A 23,070-nucleotide genomic window follows, 5' to 3' on the forward strand; every position below is an offset into this window, starting at 1 on the left:
TGGATTTATCTCAGCCAACAACGTGAGATTTCCCCCCTCCCCCTTTGCAGGATTCATGCTGATGTATGCAGTCTGTTATAGAGTAAAAACAGCGCATGCCTTTCTGGAATCAGAATCCATAAATCCTGACGTAGCCTGTGCATCTTAAAAAAAAATCCCTATAACGCCTAGGTATTTAAGTTGCTATGATCATTCTTATCTTAAACCAAATGGAGAAACTACGGATTTTTTTTCTTTATTACAGTTGGATGGGCTGAAGACCGTATTGCTTGCTAAGAGCTGGGGATATATGCATTTATATAGATATACACATCTATATGTTTATAAATATGTCAGTGTGTGAGTATAAAGTGGTGGTTTCTTAGACTAACTGGTTTGACCTTGAACCTGTACCAGTCAAAAGAGAATATTACTTTTATTTATGCATTTAATGGATTGAAGAAAGAACATTTTCTCTGTAACTGCGCTAGGGAGGGGAGAGGAGTGGAATATACCTAATCTTATATCTCCTGGGTTTGGCACCATCATTATTGTTTATTCTCATTCTCTAAAAGCAGAATCTTCTGATGGCTCCCTTAGGTGAAGTTGGGAACTATTTCGGTGTGCAGGATGCAGTACCCTTTGGGAATGTGCCCGTTTTGCCGGTGGATAGTCCGGTTTTGTTAAGTGACCACCTGGGTCAGTCTGAGGCAGGTGGGCTACCCAGGGGGCCTGCGGTCACGGACTTGGACCATTTAAAGGGGATCCTCAGGCGGAGACAGCTATACTGCAGGACTGGATTTCATTTAGAAATCTTCCCCAATGGTACTATCCAGGGAACCAGGCAAGACCACAGCAGATTTGGTAGGTATTATCCTTAACCCTTTAGTGGTCATGTGATGAAATAATGGGGCAGAACTGCGGGCGGGGGGACGGTGGGGGGGTTCGAGGCGGGCGGGAAGGGGGGTTTGTGCTGATGACTGATCTGCCGAGGGGAAAAATGAGTTGTGTCCGGGGTTGCAGATGTACACGAGCGGCACCACCGCGGCGGAGCAGGAGCCCTCGCCGAAGTCGCCGGGTGTTTAGTAGCGATGTTTGTGTAGCCTCAAGTTCTGCTTAAGAGCAGACGCGTACTGGGAGGTGGTGGTGGCGGTGGTGGAATTTTTGTTCGGGACGTTTCTGCTGAATGATTTGATTTCGAGAGTTTAAAGGGTTTTTAATCATTAACCACGACAATTTAAAATTCACCGAGTTTCCTGGAGGGAGTGGCTCTCGTCCTATACGCAAATTGACGAGGGCTTTTCTTTCGTTTTCTCTGCCGATTACCTGCCCTAGTAACTGCCCGAACTGCACACCCAGCCTGGTTCGCTGCTCGGCGAGGATTCACCGGCAGCGCCCGCCGACCCGCAGCGGTGCTCGCCGCCCGCCCGAGCCCGCACCCGCAGCTGTGCGGCGTTGCCGGTGGCCGGCGGCCCGGGAAGGAGGGAGCGCAGGTGGGGTCCGGAACCCGCCGGGAATCCTGCGCCAAAATCTGCCTTTCCCGAGCTGTGTGGCGTGTCAGGCTGGCAGCGAATTTGAAATAGCATTCCATGGATTTCCTTTCCAGGGACGCTATTTGTGACTCAGCAGCGAGGGCTGAAGGGCTGATGGCCCCGGCCGCTCCGGAGAGCCTGTGCATGCACACACGCACACATCCACACATGCACATGCACACGCGAGTCCAGTGGGCCTGGAGCTTCTCTGCTGTCAGGGAGTCTGTTAAAGGCTTGGCAGACTGAATGCATGAAAGTAACTAAAACAGCCTGGATGAGCTGATTCTTTGGTTTTTTTCTTAAGGAGGGGTGAGGAAAATACGCCAGGTTAGCTCACCACGCTCCCAGCTGTTGGAAGGAGTTAACTTGTGAGTGAACTAACCTGACAGCACTTAAATTCGGTCGTAAAAACAAAGTCCTGTGGTGATTTTTTTCTCTCTTTGTATTTTAATGCCAGATGTTGAACGATATCTAAGCTGTATTTTATTGCTTTGTGAAGCTGTTTAGATAATGCTGGTGTTGCAGGAGATGATCTCCAAAGGGCTCAGAAGGGAAGCAGAGGGGGGGGGCGGAGGAGGAGAGGACTGAGGCTCTCGCATGGTCGCAGGTTCATCCTCCATCCCCCGGCATCCGCTGCTCCCTGATACTCTCGTGCTGCTTACGGGCTCTGCCTCCCTCCCACGCCGCCCACCCACCCGGGGTCCACGGGGGTGGGTGCAGGGCAAGGGGGAGCGTCGCGGCTATCCCCGGGGCACAACATCCACGCTTACTGGCGAGAAAAAGTGCTGAAAGTGTTTCAGGCAGCCGCGGAGTGAGGGGAATTTTGCAGCTAGGCGTTTTCCTTGGCACAGGCAGACGCCGTGCGTGGCTGCTGAGCTACCGCCGCAGGTTCCCCTAGCCCGCTGCGGTGCGGGCAGAGAGCGGCGGGCGCGGCGCTGTGTGGAGCGGCGAGGGAGGCGCGTGCGGGGCCGCAGCAGGTGTAGGGCGCTGCGCACCGGCCAGCCAGGGCGGTGTGGGGCTGGCGGCCCGCGGGGCCCCGCCCGCCCCAGAGGAGGGCCGCCAGCTGTTCCCCTTTGCAAGGCGGCGGTGACCACATTACTCGCGGCGTCTGTTTTTAAAAATGGCTATCCAGCCGCAGTTTAGGAAGCTGACAATTCCGAGGGGCAGCTCTTTCACCTCCTCGCAGCGCCGTGGCTTTAAATAGATTGGGTTTTTTGTCCTTGTCGGTTTGATCTCCCTCTCCCCCCCGCAGGACGCGCCCCAGTGACAACTCTTCTCCCATAGAGTGCGCCGGTGATGCCCCTGCTCGCTCCAGGGTCGGGTAGAGAGGGCACGGCGAACCTATAAGATGTGTTGGGGCTCCCGGCTTCTCTGGGGGGAGGGAAGAGGATCTCAGTGCTTTTGTATCGGTGCTGTGAGATTGCTGTTGTGTTTGCGGGAAGGTCACCGAATAGCAGATGCTATTTGGGTTTTGGTGATTGTAAAGTCTTGTGATGATCCTGGGGAGGTCTGCATCCCATCTCAGGAGCTGCCCGGGGGAGAGCGGGTTTACATGGTCTCCTCCGAGCGCGTGCTGGGAAACCTGCGCGCGTGTGCGTGTCAGTGTGGGGGTACGCGTCAGAAGGAAGTTTTCTTTCAGGAATAAGGCGGACAAAGAGAAAACATTAGGGGCTGCGCGTAAACTCCTCTCTGGGCTCTGCCCTGTGGGAATCCCCCTCCCCGCACACATACACACACGCACACACCTCTGGAGAGACATCAGATAAGAGTAATTCTTTTGTGATGCTATGTTGGATGTGTGCCTATTGCATACAGTAAACCGAGCCATATTGTGTGTCTATACTCGCCCGGTTCTGGGAGCCCTGGCATTTCGCAATTCCTGCAGCAAGATGTCCATCTCTGAAAGAAAAGCTCCCCGGGAGAGTCCGGCTCGGTCTCCCCCGTAATGCGATCTCAGGTGATCAAAGCCTTATCTCTCCTGGGTCACAAAAGAATTTTTTTTTTTGATGCAGTCTCCTTTAGTCTAGGGCATTGACTAGACACTAGAGTCATTGTAAATTCAGGAACTCTGTAACAGCGGAGAGGCGTGCCTCTGTGCGTCAGCACAAGTACTGCATGCACAGCATTAAAAAAATAGGAGCATGCAGGAAAAGGAAAAAAAAAAAAGCTTGTCAGCAGGTGACCTCCGCTCCTCGGGACCTGCTGCTACAAGGAACCGCTGCGTTCATCATCTGCGGGAGCCGCTCAGCCGCCCGCCCTCCCGCCTTCCCGGCCCGCCCTGCCTGCTCCGGCGCTGGGCTGGCGGGGCAGGTTCAGCGCCGGGAGGGCGCGGGGGCGGCTACGGACGGGGTCCTGCGCTTGCCCGCCTCTTCTGCTGCTGTATGCGGCGGGGCGGGCCTGCCCCCCGCCCCGGTCTGCTGGCTCTCCCCAGAGACGGCACGGGGCGGGAGGACGGCGATGCATGCGGGGAGGGCTGTGGCCCCCGGGACTGTGAAGCGTGGGCCAGGTTTTAGGGGGAGGGAAGGGCGCCGAGCGGCCTCGACAGTCTCCCCCGCTATTGAGTGTTGCAAGGGGAGGGGATGAGGGGAAGAGGGCAAGGGCGCTATAAGAGCCTGAAACTGAAGCAGGGCCCTGCTGCCTGGGGGGGCTGTGTCTGCCCCTCCCGTCTTTTAATTGGCATCATGTGGGGGAGCGGGCGGAGCGGTGACAGCTGCGACAGGCGGGACGCATCCCGACGGAGCGCTCAGCCCCGCGCCTCTCCGCGCAGCCCCGCGCCGCAGCCTCGGCCGGCGGCCGGGAGCAAGGGAGGGGGGCGCCGGAAGCTGAGGGGCTCCGGGGAAGTTCCTTCCCTCACCCCATCACCAGACTGTCCTCCCGGCGGCTTCTTAGCCACGAAGGGCTCTGCTTCCCTCGCCCCTCCCGGGGTGGGCGATCGCTGGACGCGCAGCAGCCTGGGGAGAGCAGGGTCCGGACGCTCCCTCACCCTCCCCTGCTTTTCACTTCCCTTGGAAGCCCTACAAAGAACTGGCTGGCAGAGTTTACCGTCTTCGTTGTTGTCTTCGGTGTGTTAGAGTGCTACGGGGAAACTAAATTGCTTCAACCCATCAATACAAAGAAAGCCTATATGTAGCCAAAGACAAAAATGTGCAAAGGGCAAAGCGGCAACAACAAAAAGACTGTGTAGTTGCAGAGGTGTTCATTGCTTAAAAGCCAAGGGAAATTTTTCTGTAGGCCTGTTCTTCACCAGAGCTAAGCTAGATGGAAGTTAAAATTTCACGTTTGTGAACGATCCACCCCCTCTCACCTGTGAGCCTGACAGGAGAGCATGACCAGCCTTTATGTCAGGCTGGTGTCCTGCTGCCGTTCAGCATGGTCAAAGTTGGATCATGTAGAAGAAGGTGCATGAAGGGCTGATGTGTCAGGAATAAATAACTTCCCCAAAACTTTCTTCCTAAACTTCTTGTGAAGTGGTTTCATTAAAGAAAATGCTCAGTGTCTGGTGAAAAGAAATTCAGTACCCCATGTACTGAGACAGTTATTTCCTCAAAGCTTCCCTTCCCCATTTTTAGCTATAAATAGGCCCCTAGCTTTTAAAGTTTGGAGATGCCCTGATTTCCATTTGATCCAGCCTCATTTTGAGGAGGATTATCTATTTTAATATCTGGTTCAGACCCTAAGTACTATCCATATATTATAGAAACTATACAGTGAAAATATTCACAGAACTGTAGGGGCAAATCATGAAATCCTTAAACTGACAAGGCTTCTGTAGGACTGTATGTTTCACCCCAGATAATCTCTTGAAGGGCTTAATATGGCACATAAAACTTGCTGTGAATAGGCTTTTGAATATTTCAAATGAAAAAATCTCTATTCTGACCAGAAATATGTGGATGTTCTTTGCCAAAGTACCTTAAATTCATCTTCTGCACTTACGATAGGATGTGACAGTGTTTTTTGTTCTTTTTATGCACTAAGCAGCGTGCACCCAAATATTTGAAATGAGAACAGCAATTAAAGACTACATTTAGACTGTTGTGAAAGATGCCAGACTCACTAACTTAGCTACAGTATTGTATAATACACACTTAATGTAAGATTTAACTTCAGTTAAAATTGCTTGGTAACATGTACCAAGTAACACGATATTTTGGTAAAAGCTTTATAGAAAAAACCTTAGTAAGAAATCTGGAAGTACTATATGTCCAGATATAATAGGAATGTTTAAATTGTCTCCATGGATCGATTGGATCTGAGATACTACATACACCAGATAAACAGCATGCTGCCACTTTGTATTACTTAAAAGAATCCAAAATTACTAAATATTTTTATTTGTGCATATGTAGAGAATAGTTTAAGATACTCAGGCCTTAAAACAGGATTATCAAAACAGTAAGACTATGGTGTTTGTAGTACTGAATAATATATAAGGTAATGATCAATAGTCCCTTACAGGGAATACTTTTCATCTTCACATTAGCTTGGCTATAAATTTTCCCCATTGACTTCAACTTGTGCCACGTTAGATTTGTGATTCATGCCTGTTATTGATTAGTGCACAACTATTTTGTGGGAGATGCCAAATTAATTGTTAAAAAAATCCATGAAAGTGCTTTTTTATTTGCCACATGAGGCTCAACACATACTATACCCTTATTTTATTATTTCATATACATATAGTTTCCAATGAGCTTTAAAAATAGTTATATGGTGGGCTTAGGCATGAAAATTCACAAAATATATTGAAAATGCTACTCTGTGCTTTATTTTGTGACTTAGAAAGTAACACAGCAGCATGCTTCTGAATGCTGCTGGATAACTCCTGTGAGATCATTACAATCTAAGATGAGCACTCCCAAATAGAAAGCAATTTCCATTTTTTACACAAGACTTCTAGGTTTGTGCAAGGCTTGGCTGGTAGCATCCTCATTGAAGAGGTAAGCAGTTTGCAGGGAAGGCTGCCAGAAAATCCCCAAGCCCCCAGAACCAGATGAGCCAATACTTGATACTTGCTGTACTGTGCACGTGGATGCTGAACCTGGGAGCTTTGCAGAAGCAGTGCTTCTTGGCAAAATATTATTTCTACATGCACAAATGTCTGTGTGCATGGGAAGAGTTAATCCTGTATACACTATTACTTAGGTTTAGGATATTTTAATTTTTGAATTTGAGATGAATAAATAATAACATATCAGGGAGAATTGTTACTATCTAAACAGAAATGAGTGGAAGTGGACTATACTAAGGATTTTAATTTCTCAAGCCTCTGGAAGATCACACTGTGAGTAAATCTTTCCCTGTATTCATTGATGGCTGGAAGTAGATCTTTTGGTTCCATGTGTAACATTGTTTTATCTCACAATTCTGATTAAATCGTATTTTTTCAGAATTTATTTTGCAAGACAAATTTCATTGGTTCCTCACTTCCACTAATTCGGGCACTCTAAAAACTTTTTTTTTCTCTGAATGTACTATCTGCTGTGCAAATCAGAGTATAATTGAGTTTGTGTTTGGAAATGATGAGAAAGATTAAGAGTAATCTTTTAATTTGGTACATTAATGCTGTTTGTAATTCATCATTCTAACCGGCACTCAAAGGACTTTAAATATTGTATATTTGTTTGTTCCTTATGTTCCTCCAAACAACACAGAAAATGGGAAAACAACCTTGAAAATAGCTACTTGACACTCAGGGATCAGTCACATCTGAAAAAAAAATCTTTCAATTGAAACAATATATACATTGTTTGTTTTTTTCCTGCATTTTATAGGTATACTGGAATTTATCAGTATAGCAGTGGGCTTGGTCAGCATCCGAGGGGTCGACAGTGGACTTTACCTTGGAATGAATGAGAAAGGGGAACTGTACGGCTCGGTAAGTTCCCACTAGCCTTGGGCAGTTATGATACTTGTATTCTGTGGGGGAAACACCAGCTTCTACAAGCTCCTGTTGCACTAGGTGTATATGCTGTATCAGCACTCTTTCTGCTTTAAATATCTTGCAGTCTAATTTGAAACAAGACCCTGTGGGTGACATAATGAATATGGGAGAGGGAAAAGGTGACAAAATTAGGCAAGAGTAATAATGGAGATGAATGGCAATTTAGATACAAGCAATAGAGACTGATGACCAGAGCTGGTCATTGAAGACTAAAAGATTTGTGAAGACTGTAAGATTTGTGAATGTGTCCTTTTAGTAGAAACTTAAACTGAGACGGAGTGGCTTCCTTTTGTGCGTAGGCAGAGAGCTTTCTAGGAATTGACAAAATAAGGTAGAGCGTGAGGGAAAGGGCGGCATATGTAGATGAGAAAATGAGAAACAGAAGTGTGACAAAAGTTATAAAAAGTATGGGAACGAGGGCAAGAGGCTTGGTGGTCTTGTCCTGAATGTTCCGCTGGTGCTCCCTAAGGAATGGCAGCGGGAGTGAGTAATGGATATGAGGGAGGAGTAAAACTTGGTATTTTGGACGTGGGAGTTTGCCAACCTACCTGCAGCTGATGGGTGACTGTTCTCAGCAGCATGGGCTGTCTTCCAGCAGAGGAGAGTGTGTGTGTGTGTGTGTGTGTGTTTGTTTGTGTGTGTGTGTGTGTGTGTATGTAGGATGTGACCCTTATCTGGGAATGATGTACGCTGGAGTTCACACCCTGGGTAGACTGTGGGCAGGGGGCATCTGAAATGGATCAGGTAACTCCCCAAATGGTAGAAGGCAAACTCTTCTAGCAGTAAAATGTCAACCTCTGAGGTTTACAAGGACTAGAGGAGCAGTTGTCTTTGAGGAAGAGGATGGAAGTATTGAAGGGTAAGCAAATGTCTAAAGCAAAGTGAAGCTGTGCATTCCCAGGGAGTCATTAGAAGCAGAAGAGAAGGTGACAGTGGTCGACTGATAGAGTAAATGTTGCAGAGAAACACTCAAAAAGAAGTTAAAGTGATAGAGTGTGTAGCTTTGGGTGTAGCTGAAGATAATTGTCACAGAGAGCAGCACTAACTGGGAAAAGGTGGGGGCCACAATGAGAGTGGGAGAAAACGTGAGATTTTGGTGGTGAATGGGCAGGTGGAACAGAAAGAGTAAGAGGGAAATGCAGCTTCCATGAATGTGATCCATGGAGAAGTATAGGGAAGCGAAACCAGAAAAGTCCAGCAGAAGTGTTTTTATAAGTGTGTCCAGGTTCACCGATCTCTTTCTAGTAAAGTTTTGTGTGAGCGAGGGGAAGGGAACTATCTTCTGAGCAAAGAGCAGGCTAGGGGAGGAAGCCAGAAAATACAGATAATGACAGTGTATGTGGGAGGCAGAAAAAGAGGTAGTAAAATGAGGGACAAGACTGGGATGGAGGATGTGTGGACATGGGAGAAGGTGAGATATAGAGTTGGTGAGAGCCAGTGAGTGGGAAAGGCCAAAGAAAAGGGATTTAGCGTAAATAGTAGTACAGAGGAGGTAAAGTTTGGAAGGATGGAGAGGGAGTGAGAAAGGGAATGGACACAATGACAGATGTAAACAGGTTGCCTTTGAGGAATAAGCTGTCATAAATCACAATCGTTGTGCAGTTGATGAATGTGATTAAGAACTAGCAAAGTCATGAGTACTTTTATGGTTCAGTTAGGCAGCAAAAAGGCAGAACAACAACAGTAATATGAATCAGTAATGTTGATAATCATCAGTAAGAGTAATCATTTAAACTTACAAACATAGTGAATCAGTTACTCTGCATTTCAGATATTCTGAGAAAGAAAATGTGCTTATTGATAGAGCTTAAATGCGTAGACTTGGGAAAACAAATGTTACCTTGCTTTTCTGTGTAATTTATATTTTCTATTTGCAATATGTTTGACTGTCAGAGTGAATTACTCAAAACATTCTTTGCGGAAGAAATACGCACAAGAAATTCTTTGTAAATTACTAAGCTTGCTGCATTTATAAAATAGTTGTTCCATGAACAACAGTTCTAAAGGAGTCTGCTTTCCTAGGGGTTTGTGTCTCACAGGACAAGACGTGGGTCTCCCTGACCTTCTGTCCCTGCAATAGCACAAATTCCTCAGCCTTTTGTGTTTCTTGTATGGAGAAAGAGACAGTATTAGCTGTCCATGCTCACCAGATTGTCAGTTTGCAGGGATTACATAGTTTACCACTCCCAAGTGGGATGTGCAAATGATTTCTCTTCTTTACCATGCCTCTGATTAGTTGAAAAACTGATAGGAACCTAATTTTCTTGAAGACCTTTGCCTCCTGATTGAAACTAGTTGAAAAGCCAAGGAAAGAGAGACAGGCAGGCAGATGGATGTGCAATATAATTGGATAACCTCTTTTCCCTAAGAAAGGACACTAAAAATATGAAGCCATTCATAATGGAGAACTGGCAATCTGTGAGGCTAGAATGCAAAGTTCAGGTTAAAATCTGATGGATGATATGGCTTGTTGTCAGCCTCCAGAGATGGGACATACTAAAGAGTGATGGTAATTGAATTACATTACTTCCAATGAAATATAACCTCTAATGGCTACTCAATGTGATGACGCTTTAAAGCCTTGTCAACACTAGCAATCCTAGTGCCTATATTTCAGCAACTGTCAGCTCTCTTAGAAACACTGAGATAAGCATGCCTCAGAGCAGATTTTTGTGTAGAATTGGCTGGACATTTTTAAGTGACAACGTTTCATTTTTGGGTTTGGTGAAAAAATCCACTTAATTGAAAAGTAAGTTCTCTGAGGGAATAACTATTACAGCTTGAACTAGAAGCAAGGCACAATCCAGCACAGAATTATCTCTCTGGTGAAGTAGAAGACTAGTTTAAGCAAGATTAGTTTTGAGACTGATATGTGATAGACTGCAAAAAACTTAATTCAGTTGTTCACCTGCATTAAGCAGAGCAGTCACTTGAGTGGAACTGTTCTGTTGCACCAGTAAGTTGTTCTTGTGCTGCTGCGCTGGGAGCTGGATCCCTCTGTCTTGGTTTCTTTTCTAAAGGCCATGAATAACACCAGCTTTTTCATGGAGTAGGTACACTTATGACACTGTGAATGTGTTTCCTATGGTGGGAAAACTGTTTCCCACACACAACTGAATAGCAGCCTAAGAAATACTTGGTATTGCTCCACATTAGTGTTGTGGATCTAAGTAGGTGCTTAGATCCACCACTTGTAAGGCATTCAGTACTCAACACTATTGGAACAGGTGTCCTTTGTCTATGACACTATCATATTCATATTCAAATTACTGCATGAAAAATATATTAGGTGTGAATCAAATCAGTGACCTAAAAGACTTCTATCCTTCTATGTTTGAGTTTGAAACATTTGTCACAGGAAGATTTTTCCCAGTGTATTTGTGTATGGAGATGGGACATACGGCAAAGCAGAGCAGCCAGGGTTGGTGACTGCTGCCAGTTTTCATGAAAGACAGCAGTAAAGGCAGTTTCAGCATATCTTGATCAAAACACGTTACTCTTGGCCTTCTCAGAGTTCTGCTTTTCTTCTAGATTAGCTGCCTGACAAACTCTTCCCAACGTCCCACCGTTACAGTGGGCAGTTCTGACTGCACTTTCTGGTCAGAAGGGCACAGTGACTCTTATGCTGCTCTTAGGCAGATATGTGTAACATAGTGTGGCTGTTCTCAAGTTCTTCCTCAAACCATGGATTTAGCCAGGGAAAGCTGAAGATGTATGTATGTGATACTGCAGAGAAGCCAGTGGTAGCTACATAGCAATGACTTGGAAGCTGGTTAGTGACAGCAGCTTTCCGTCTTGTCTGTCTCTGCTCTCCTTTTACCTTGTCTTTCCCTTGCAGCCTGCAGCTATGACTCATCAGGTTTTACAACAGCTACTGTGCTTGTCACTGGAGAAGAGGAAAAATACAAACTACAGACAGGACCCTAAGGGTGTTAAGAGAAGATTCAAAGACTGTTTCCTTCCCAAGTGCCAAACAACTCTTGCCAACACCTCTGACAAGAACATTAGCAAACGTGTCTTAGCTGTGCTCCTCAGGGCCATGCCATGGAGTGAGGGAGGTCTCTCTGATCAGTCCCAAGACCTTCATGCTTTTGTGGGCTGTCCCCATCGTTGTGCTGCCCTTGGGCATATTAAAAGGTGGCACCTACGTGGCAGACAGTGATGTGTACCCATGCCATGGGGTGCCTCTTGTTCCCCCTGCGGACTGTCCTCTGAGGCAGTGCTATGCTATCTCAAGCACAGCAAGACCATGGAACACCCTCACCTCGGCTGCTCTGGTAGTCCTGGGCTGTTCTGCAGTAGAGAGCTGTGCTACATCCCACTGCTGACATCCCTACCCCACCAATCTCCCAAGAACATGGACTCGCCCCACTCCTCTTCTCAGACTAGATATAAGGAAAAATATTTTTTACAATGAGAGTGGTGAGACAATAAAACAGGTTGACAAGACACATTGTGGATGCCCCATCACTAGAAACATTCAAAGTCAGGTTAGCTGGGGCTCTGAGCAACCTGATACAGTTGAAGATGTCCTTGCTCATTGCAAAGGGGTTGGACTAAATGAGCTGTAAAGGTTCCTTTCAACTCAAACCATTCTATGATTCTGTGAAATACTGGTGCCTCCATTGCTCCTTGTGTCCTTGGCAGGTGGCAAAAGACAGCTCAGGTTGGATGGTCAGGAGGAATACTGGTAGTTGGAAGATCTGGAGCAGCTATCAGGGAGCTGTGCAGAGGGAAGGAGGAAGGCAGGAGTGGAGATGGTGGACTTCTGGGGAAGGGGGAAAGAGCTAGGAGTGTATAGAAGGAGAGGCCAGGGGAGAGTAAAGAGAGAAGTTTCATGTTGCCACAGAGCAGCTGGGACAGGGCTGAAGAGCCCAGACTGGGAACCAGAGAGGGAACTACACACCTCTGGGTTTGACTTACAGGGTCTGTGCTGCAAGGTGATATTTAGGAACGCTTTTAACAGAGTAATAAATTGCTGTCCTTCAAAAAATTAACTGAAAGCTTGTTTTGGGATACTAAACTTGCTTTTTGCTCCTAAAACACTAGGGAGAGGTTGGAGGAGGATAGAGGGAGAGAGAATTGTCCTTGAAGGAACATGTTTTCCCAGCAAGTGTGCAGGGAGGTGACGATACGCTTCTTTGTTGTCCAAGCAGGGCTGCACCTGCAGTGCTTTATGCTTTTGTTTGGGTCCCCACAGTCCTGGAAGGGCTATGCAGCTACAAAGACAGATGAACAGAATTTTTTTTGACAAAAAAGGTTTGTCATAGTTTACTGAAAATTGCTTGATGTAGGCATGGATTTGTTTGGCTGCATTCTAAAAATATCTTTTACGTTCCCATGCAAATAAGGGAAGGGAATCGTTCAGCCCTTCAAAGGTTAGGTCAAGGTGCACGGAAACAACATCAAGAAAAAAACAGGTTGAAAGTGCATGTTGGGAACAGCATTTGGGCCAAGTATATGATCACTACAAGTATTTAAATAAATAAATAAATTACCCTGCAGTGTCATCACACTTTCCTTTTAGTGTTAAGCACCTCTGATCTAAAGCTTTTCCATACGCTTCAGATAGATTTTTTTTTTAATTTTTAATAATAATCTGGATTATATGTTCATCAGTGTTCATCATAGGTACCATGGCTGAGGTGAACCTGGAAACAGCACAGTTGCAATGCACAATTTTTGGAAGGAGAATTAAATGCAATTTCCTTGAGTGAAGGCACAGACTTCTAGGCTGAGAGTGGTCAAATCCCAGGAGGGGTAATGGCTGCAGCACCAGATTAAAAACTGTTCTGCTTGTGTTATTATTATTATTTACAATAATAAAGTGCCTTTTGATAAACAGTATAAATGGTGGAGAGACAGAAAGCAGTTTCTATGGCAGCTGACTTGCAAGGAGTGGTCAGGTTTTCCTCACAAGCAGCATTGCTCAGGAAAAGCTGGCACTCTCGCGATCAAAAACCTGTTGGTGTGTTTTAGCAAAAACAGTGATTCGTGTCTTCCTGAGTAAATCTGCTTTAAGCAGGAGACTGCAAGAAGCAGGCCTGTAGCTAATTTGATGGGCAGACTCTGAGATCTGAAGAGGCCCAGTTCAAAAAGGTGATTATGGCTCTGAATGTAAAGGAAACTTGAAACTTTGTCAGAAATGCAAAAATCCTGTGGAAACACTATCCCAGAAAGGGTGAAACTGCAAGCAAGGATTTGGAGACTAAAAGGCTGTGAGTACTTAGCAGAGGGTCTGTGAGGAATGGGAAAAGGGCAAGTTGCAGAAAAACCTGTGTCTTAGAGGTGTAGAAGCATGGGGATAAAACGGCAATTCCTGCAATAAAGCTGATTTGGGTCCTGAAACATATACTAAGATATAAAGCGAAATCTTTTTAAGCTATTAAATGAAAAGGAACAGGAGTCTTTGCCAACATGGTGTACTCAGGTGGGACTGTAAATGGAATACAGTCTGAGTGTGGATGCTAAGTGGGCTAGCCCTATTTCTGATATATTCCTTGGAGTGGAAACATGGGTCTGGGGAATTCCCTGTCATGGGATGAACAAAGGGAGCAGGGGCAGCCAATAGCACTGCTAAAAGAAGCGACTGCTTTCCCTCCAACCGTCCATCCGCTCCCTTTTCCTGGCACAAGGGTTTCTTTGCTGCCTGGGGAATTGAAGCAGGAAACTGGAAAACAAATCTGGACAAGCAGAAGGTCTTCAGCCACAGTGGTTCCTTCCCAAGTCACCAGAAGGTATAGCACAAAGATGGGAGCAAACCCTGGTGAGGGAGTGTTTGCTTCTCTCCAAGGCAATGCAGGTGTTTTCCATCCTCAAGTGTGTGTGTACCTCTGGCTGCGTGGTTTGTGTTTGGCTGAAGGGCTGTCAGTCTGACTTGGGTTGTGCTTGGGGCATAGAAAAATGCTTCTAAATGAAACAGTAGAGGAGGACCTGAAAGTACACGGAAGATGAGTTTACTGAAGCAGGATAAATTGTTTCAGGCAAACCTAGTATTTTATTTTTGGTAGGAATTTCTTTTTCTAGAAATGGGAAATTGTGCTAATCTGGAGGGCTGTGTTAGGTATGACCCACAGAAGAGAGCATTTGTTACAGTGGGTAAAATTAGTGTTAATAGAAGACTTGTATGATAGATGGTGAAAACTCTGAGGAGAAGACAGCAATGGGGAGTGCTGAAAGCTGTTAGACTGGAGTGAAGCTATTAGTGGAGTTTTTATGGATTGGTCCTTGGACTGATTTTATTCCCTGTTTTTATTAGGGACATTAAACATCTCACCATAAAAAGGTAGTGATGTATTATTGAAATTTTTGCTAAGCTGGGAAGTATTTCCAGCACAGGAGGCAACCTCACAGAAGGGCTCTGGTGACTTAAAGTACCTAAAATATTTGCCTGTGAGGCTCAGGGAGAGCTCTATCAGTGCCGCTACATACAGCACTGGGAGGGTTCAGTCTAAATGCACAATGCAGTTGGTCACTTGTGTTAAAGAAGATGGATTGAAACCAAAACAGGTGCAGAAAGGGCTTACTGGGATGATCAGGGGGATGAAAAGGCTATCAAATGATGGAGTCTAAAGATTTTGACTTAGCCTGCAGAATGAAAACTGAGAGGGTATGCTCTTGCTCTCTGTAAATATGTTGAGGTTTAACACCAGGGAGGAAAAAAAAAGTCCTTGAAATAGAGTACAAGAATGGATTGGTTTGAATGGGTCACAAGAAAGCTTAGGCTGGATAATGGTGAAGTTTCAGGTTGTGAGGAAGTGAGATTTTGAGCTGGCCAGAGGGAATTTTGCGGGGAGCTGGGAGATTAAGCATAAATGCTTTCTCTACACTGTACAGTAGGAAACAGTTCTGCGATTGTGGACATTTGTGGAGGGCATAAGTCTGAGAAAACCCCTGAAACTTGAGCTGCCTCATCTACTTCACCTTTGCAGACAGTCTCTCTTGGAATTTGGATGAGCAGCTTTGCTGGAAGCTGGGTGTTGTTAGATGATGTTCTCCACAGGTACCAGCACTGGGGATGAGAGCAGAAACTGCAATCCACTCAGCAAGGTATGAAGGACTCAGTAGAAAAGAAAGGTCTTTTGAGATGTGGGTACTGGTTTAGGAAGAATTGATAGTTCAATTAATAAGCTTGACACAGCAAGAAAGCTTTGTGAGAAACTGTAACTGTTATGGTTCTTTTTAAACTATGGCTTCAGTACTTTTTAAATCAGAATTTCACAGACTATAACACCTGTCACTGAAGACTACTAGTAGTGTCTATGAGATAGATACTACACTTTTCCTCAGATCTTTGATATTCCTCAGAGGACTTAATTTCAGATGCTTACTAGGTCTGAAGATAATTTTATATGAGAGAAAACCTTCAATGACCTCGTTACCTTGGTCTGTAGTTCACTGCTGATCTTGGACTCTCACTACATGTCTGGGACAGGATTAGAGTATCTTCTACATAAATTATGTACTATATGTGTGTGTGTGTGTGTACATATATATAAAGCTAAGCTTTGTTAAGCAAGATTTTACTCAAACATTAGTTTGATGATTTGCTCTCCCCTGGCTAAAGATGTCTGGAATTTTATGTTCTTATGAAAATAGGAGATTAGAGGTTCCCTCCTTCTATTGTGTATTTCTTTCTTTCTTGCTCCAACACTGGCACTTGTCCGACATGTCAGGAGGTCATTTTAGGAATCTAAAGCCACAGAAAAAACCAAAAAACTTGCCTTTTTTTTTTTTTTTTTTTGGTAGAGTTGCTTCACTTCTGGTTTAGCTTCCTGAAACTGGCTTGCTGCCTGTTTGGGCAAGCACTAGTGCTCAGTGGGGGAATCGGGTGCAATGTGGAATGGGAGAAGGGTTGAGCACTGTGCTTCTGAAAGCAGGTAGTTGTTGAAGTTGGCGTAACTACGTCACAAACCCAAATCCTACCCAGCAAGCAAGAGTGGGACATCTTCAGATTCTTTTCTTTGCAATTTTGTTGCTCCCAGTCACTGCAGCCCTGAACATTTCTGGAGCTAGCTGTGTTAACTATCCAGAGCTGTGAAAAGGTTCAGTGTCTTCGGCTGATCTGAGAACACTGTGTTGAAGTGACCTGCTAAAAGAGCATCAGCAGCAGTGACACACTGAGATGTGCTTGGGGATTTATTCGCTGTGTCAGTTAAAGATCTGATGTGCTCTGTTTCTGATTCAGGACCCAGGGAGATGTGAATGTGGCACTCTCTCCCACTTTGCCATTCATCGTTTTCAAAGACAGAGTAGACAAAGTCCACCCTGCAGGGACTTCATTAGGGATTTTGTCTAAGTTGAGATTTGCTTTGGGGTTTGAATGTGCTCCGGCTGATTTGGTGATGGGCAGTAATGCAATTCATTTGTGTTGCATTCAAAAAGCTTAAGAAATAAAACTTGTTACAGTGTAAATCCATATTTTCCCCTTTATAAAGCCCTTTTGTTTCCTTTTCATTCCTTTTATAAAGGCAGACCTCTGCCACTACTTTTGATTTGAAGATAAGATTTTATATCTGGGTACCACATGCTGCTGCTGAGGTAAAACTTGTCTTCAGGTGTGGATGCTGCATATTTTTGAGGTCTGGCCTAGGCCATGCATCTTTAATCTGCTAAACTTTGCTCTTCAAATTTAACACAATTATAAGAGGCAACTGTGAATCAGGAGAAATTTTGACTTGATTCTATTATGGTTGAAATACCATTGACCTCAGTGGAATCAGAATTGAACCTGCTCCTGTAAACCCACCAATTAATTTTATGGTTGCGTCAGCAGATCCCAGTCAAGATAAGAACTCTATTGTATTCATAATTTTAAAAATGTAAATCTAGACAAGGTTCCTGCCTTTGAGAGTCTGCAATCTAGAGACAGTCTTTTAGTGTGTATACTTTTGCATAGCAAGGGGGATTTTAGCCTGCTGATGCCTTTGTTAGGACAGCATCTAGTGTATAATCAGACTCAAAATAGGAAACTCTTTAGGGAAGACTTCAAGAAAATATTTTGAGTTATTTTAGAATATAAAAATGTTGTAAAGTTTAAACAAAAAACCAAGTTCTTTTTTTTCTTATACTCTAAAAACCTGAATTCTTTGGAAAGTCCATGTGTTGCAGGTACCTGGTAGACCAACAACCTGGTCTTTGAGCTCTTCAGTCACCAGTTCTGTTCAAGTTGTTATTATATATATATATCTTGGTTTTTTTCAGACAGAATGACAACTTCTTTCATCAAAGCTGAAATTAACTGCATGACTGAAGTCTGACCCATTGAAAGACAGGTCCACTGGTGTGCATGAGTCGGGGTCTCATGGAGGAGCAGAGCCACCTGACTTCCAGCATTTCCCTAAGGCAGGGCATAGCAACACCAAAGATGAGGGAATTTCCTGAAAAATATTAAGGAACTACTTTTTGTTCTACTCAGAAAGTGAAACACTAAAAATTGCGTTTCTAAATCCATGACTTTATGGAGGAATTGCCTCTGGGAAAAGGAATGGGGGAAGTGTCTGAAGAGTCATCTCTGGAGAGATCATTTATGAGAAGTGTTTGTCAATGGAGGAGCACTGCTGTCCAAAAGGGGAAATGTGACATCTTTTCTTCAGCAGCAGCTCTTTGAAATGCTGGCCTTCCTTCCTGTCCAAAAGAGGTGGGAAATTAAAAGGCCTCATTTTTAAACAGCTTAAACTGAATATGCTATTAAATCCTGCCAGGTAAAGATTTTAGAGTGCCAACTCTTTGCTATAGTGCCCACTAAAGCACCGTAGATTTTAAAATCTCTCTGACAAGTTTGTTGATTTCCAAGACTCCAGTGGATGTGTGGCATTTCATTGAGGTGAGCTGGATCTTTCCAGACTGTGATAGCCTGTGATGCTGTGTTTGTTTGTCATCCAGAATGACAATGTGGTCAGTACTGTCCTTGTCCTCTGAGCTAGTACCTAGCAGGTAGCTTTGCATAAAATTAATAGCAAAATACAGAGACAGGCTTTTGTTCATCAGTCCTTGACCAAATCGTTTTGCTGAAAGAATAAAACATGAAGTATTTTAGTGTACATTTACGTATAATAATTATTTGGTCCCTGTGACAGAAGTGTTTTATGAGAGGCACTGAGCATTCTGCTGGTTTTATGGTGACACCTTGTAGCTGAGAGATGAAATGCTTCTCTTATGATGGATAAATCCAGTTTTGGGGGGTACTCACTGAATGTAGAGATTCACGCAGATTAAGTGCCTTTTATCCCCCACTTTACAATGTTTTTCAGCATATGAGTTTTGCTGCTCCTGAAAGAGGCAGCACTTTCTGCTGAAAGAGGGCCATCTTTCCTTTAAGCCTGTGTTCTGTGCTTAGAGAACCACATAACAAAGTAAAAAATACTGACAAAACACTTTTGTACTATGTTCCGTCTTGGTTGGATTTAAGGAAAGCATGTTTTACTTAAAAATCTCCATTCAGTTAAAAGCTTAACTAGTATTCAGGCTAAAGAGTATGTGTGTGTAGCTGTAGGATGATAGCAGCCCTAGTTTGACATATATGTTGTCTTCTGACAGAAGAGAATTTGTGGAGTGGGGAGCTGGGGTAGGTCAAGTTACAGCTTTCAGTAAATCTGAGCATGCCTGAAATGGTTCTTTTAGTGTCTTAAAATATTTGTTGCCTTTTTATCATTGCAAGCCTGATCCATGTTCCATTTAAGCTGATGGGAACTCTTCCCTTGTCTTCTTTAAAAATTGGCTCTGACCCCTGTATCAAATTGCATACCACCTTGCTTTCTGATTCCTGGAAGGGTTCAGCCAAGCGTTATAAATTAGATGCTTAGATAACATTGATGACTGCAGTTCTTGATTGTGCTGGGGGAACCAAAAATAAAATAGAGGTCAGAAGTGTGACTAGTAAATGACACAGTGTGGGCCAATTCCTGCTGGCATGGAATGTAGGGGAACACACTTGTTTTTTGTTTGTTTGTTTGTTTTGTAAGAGTTGACTTTGTCTTGGTCCTACTCCATTGTGGTGTGGAGAAGGAAGCTTGTTAGCTTCCAGAGAAATGACACTGTGACAGCTTATGTAACCCGAGACTTGTCCCTGGAGTTTTGTCATGACTTCCAAAAGCATCATGAGCAGACCCTGGGTATTTAGGTGAAAATGAGTTTTCATCTCATGCACTTAGCTGGACAGATCTAAATCAAGCCTTTATGAACAGGAACATGGCTGCTGATGCCATGCTGATGCCAGCCTATGCTGGCAGGTGCAAGCTCAGGCACAGTGGGGTTGCTCGTCTTATAATGATTTCATGTCCAGGGAGGGCATGCTTAAAGCTTGACAGATGCTGCAAAGAAGACTCTCAAGGGGGTGGATATCAGCAAAACCAAGAGCTGAGGAGCTGGCAGTGGCAAAAATGGATTGAAGCCTAATTGGCATCTCATCTTCCTGCAGCTCATGTCAGAAGAACTCCATAAACAGCCCTGGGATAGTGTAGTACCTATCCCAGTCTGGTCCCTCCAGAGAAGGTCTGTGATAGTGTGGAAAGCAAGGGAGTGGGAGAAGTGGGGCAACAGGGTAAAGGAGTGAAGCAATGAAATCCCTCCTGCACTGACAGTCTCCTGGGATTTTACTGTTGCTGCTGGAGTCTGCTTGCTTTGTTCAGGAAGCTCTGCCTTTCTGTCGTCTGCATAGGGACATGGAATCACCACAGGGTGTGTATCTGTGTAGGTATTGTGGCTTTTGGCAATCATGATACCAAGGGGACCAGGTTCTCTTGGGTCTTGGGATTTTTTGTATGAAAAATATTAATCTTTAAGCACTGTCATAACTACTCTGTGGCAGCAGCACAGAACAGTCACACATTTTTTTTATTTATTTTGTAAGTAGGGATTTATATATAAAAAGAACTGTAACTAAGTGGTTTAGGAGAAGAAAGGAAGATGAATGCTCCATCTCTGTGAAAGTACAAGGTAACCTCAGGTAGGGAGAACGCAATTGCCTAACTGTGGTTTTGCCAGGACACATTGTCTGATTTCCCTCATCTTATTAGAAGTGCTGTGAAATATGAAATGTGTATGAGTGGCAACATGGGTGCCTGACTATTTTCCCCATCTCTTCTCTGGCCCTGTAAGGTTTCTGTCTGAAAGGCTTGTGGAGAAGTACTGACGCAAACACAAAAAAACAGTCAGCTGGTCCTTTTGATAGACTTTTTTTCCTTCTTTTTTTTTCTTTTTCATGTTCTGTCAAATTATCAAACAAAGCATTCTGAAAAAAACGCTACTTGGAGAAACTCATCAAAGAAAGCTCTGTGACACTCACAAAGTCAGACACTCAGTGTGCAGAGTTTGCCTCACACTGTGGTCTAATTTGGAAAAGAAAGTGGAGCTGCTTGGACCCTGGTATTTGGCTTCTCATTGTGGCTGGAGTTTGTTCACCCAGCCAGAGACTAACAGGCTTAGCATGGGAGTTCAGACAATACCACAGCAAATGCTAAACTAGACCTTTATTTATGACGGCTCTGGATGAGTGTTAATTATTAGCTGAACATAGTATGTTCTAGAGGCTGTTTGCATTACAGCATGGGAAGGGCCAACGGCATGTAAAATGTGTGTGTTGGTAGGCAGAACAGCAGAGCAAACCACTTCAGAAAAGAATAGGGGTTTTTTGTTGTTTCTCTTCACTACATACGCAGTTTTTATTAGTGCCATGTAGCCATAATGAGGGATTTCCATGAAATTATTTAGGAGATTATATATTCGAACATGATTTTATTAAGACAGAATGGATTAACATGGCGATGACGTGCAGCAGGTATATAGGAAGTGCTGACTACATCAGATATATTTCTTGTTCATAGTTGTTTGGAATTCTGGGTTAGGTGTTTTCTTGTCTCTTATGAATCACTGTAGCAGTTTGCAAAAGGGAAAAATGATACGTGATATAGAACAGAATTTACTAGGCATGAAAGGTATTTATTGTGATTTTAGGAATGGTGGTCTGAAGAGGCTTCCTTCTGTCAGATTACAAAATTAATGAGAGTTTTAGATCCATAGGGTTATTTAAAAGAAAAAAGAAAGAATATTAAAGTGTTTTGCACTGTTCTTTCAACTACTAAGCAGCACAAATGTTCTTTAGAGTCATGAAACCACACTCTGAGCAGTGTACATGTGTTTTGTGTATTTTCACTTATTTATAATGAACTACTTCACAGAAATAGCTATTCTTAAACAAGCTAGCAAAACTTTCATTGTGATAGCTGTAACTATGTACCTTAATAATTTACAATCTCACTTTTAATTGGTCTGCCTGGAAATAGGAAAACATAATTATTTTTCTCCTTTGTTAGGTAGTAGAGAATGTAGGAAGGGAAAGGGGTCCTGTGCTTGCTAATTGACCAGGCATTAGCAGACTTCTGAATTAAATCTGTCTTGGAGGTTTGTGCTTGTGATATGTGCATCTTTGTACAATTCAATTATTTGAACATTCCGAGTTAAAAAAATTAACAGGTGAAGAGTGGAAATGTAGTGAAGTGAAAATCAATTAATTTGAATTGAATGCTCTATGAACAGTCCTCACAGAAAACACGTGGAATGTGGTGTAACATCTGATTGATATAATTTTGAGGTCACCTCCTTATTTGGCCCTGAACTAAATTATTTGAGCAAGGCAGGCAGCCTCCCCTTTCACAGGAATGCAGGTTACTTTCCATAGCTGTTCCAGTTGGGTATGTTTGGTATTTGTGTCAGCTTTCGACAAAGACATCTAGCAACTTTAAGTATGGTGCAAGGAAATGTTTGCACTAGAAAATTGATAGAGAAGTCAGTTGCTAGAATAGAAGTATGCAAAAATTGCTGTACTCTAGGGCTAAATCTTGCTTTCAACTATGAATAGAGGGACTTTCTAAAAGTCACAGCCAGAAGGAGAAATGCAAGCCACTTATGATGATGATGATCATAAGTGATCATAAGTGAACATTGTATCCTTTCCATACTGGAAGAGTTGGCTTTCATCAAGACTTTCCCATCCTAAGCTGGTGGGACAAGAAGGTGGTGTTGGCAGGATGGACCAGCCTCACCCCTGCATTGGACTCGTTTCTGGCTTGAATAATGGAGTGCATACTTAAAACATGAGTGTAAGCTAGTAATGCTGTGCAGGGTGGTGGTGGTACATGGCTTGGTGGTGGACTCGGCAGTGTTAGGTTCATGGTTGGACTCGACGATCTTAAAGGTATTTTCCAACCTAAATGACTCTATGATTCTACACAGATGACTATCCTGGTGGATGTTGATTTCTCTCTCTCTTGGTACTACATGAGCCATTATTGTAACAACCTTGCAGGGCATGGGAAGAAGGGTATTATGGGATTTTAGTGTCCCACAATACTTACAGAACCTGATCCAAAGTCACTGACACTGACTTGCTCCATCCAGTGCTTTCTGACAGCCAGAATTTCTAGGTGTCCTAGAAGGAAAAGGTTTGATGAATTTATAAAGAAATTATTTCACTTCTCTGAAAGGCTGATTGTTAGTGTCCCTACATATCTGATCCTAAATCCTGACTGCTCTGTCAAGTTCACGATGAAGTATTTGCCTACTGTTTATACATGAATTTCTGCAATTTTTGAAGGACAAAAGAGATGTAGCTGTGTT

At 43.9% G+C, this 23,070-nt stretch overlaps 1 protein-coding gene across 1 annotated transcript in view; it reads left to right on the forward strand.

The window, feature by feature from the left end:
- FGF9 (fibroblast growth factor 9) overlaps nucleotides 1-23,070 on the forward strand; it is a 26,189-nt gene continuing 3,119 nt past the window's right edge. Inside the window, exons 1-2 of the mRNA XM_025895000.1 lie at nucleotides 1-843; nucleotides 7,286-7,389. Of these exons, the coding sequence (XP_025750785.1) occupies nucleotides 567-843; nucleotides 7,286-7,389 (381 nt within the window). The 5' untranslated portion in view covers nucleotides 1-566. The remainder of the gene's footprint in view (nucleotides 844-7,285; nucleotides 7,390-23,070) is intronic.

Source organism: Manacus vitellinus, unplaced genomic scaffold (genome assembly GCF_001715985.3).
Source record: "Manacus vitellinus isolate BGI_N305 unplaced genomic scaffold, ASM171598v3 scaffold_2_pilon, whole genome shotgun sequence".
Lineage (NCBI taxonomy): Eukaryota > Metazoa > Chordata > Aves > Passeriformes > Pipridae > Manacus > Manacus vitellinus.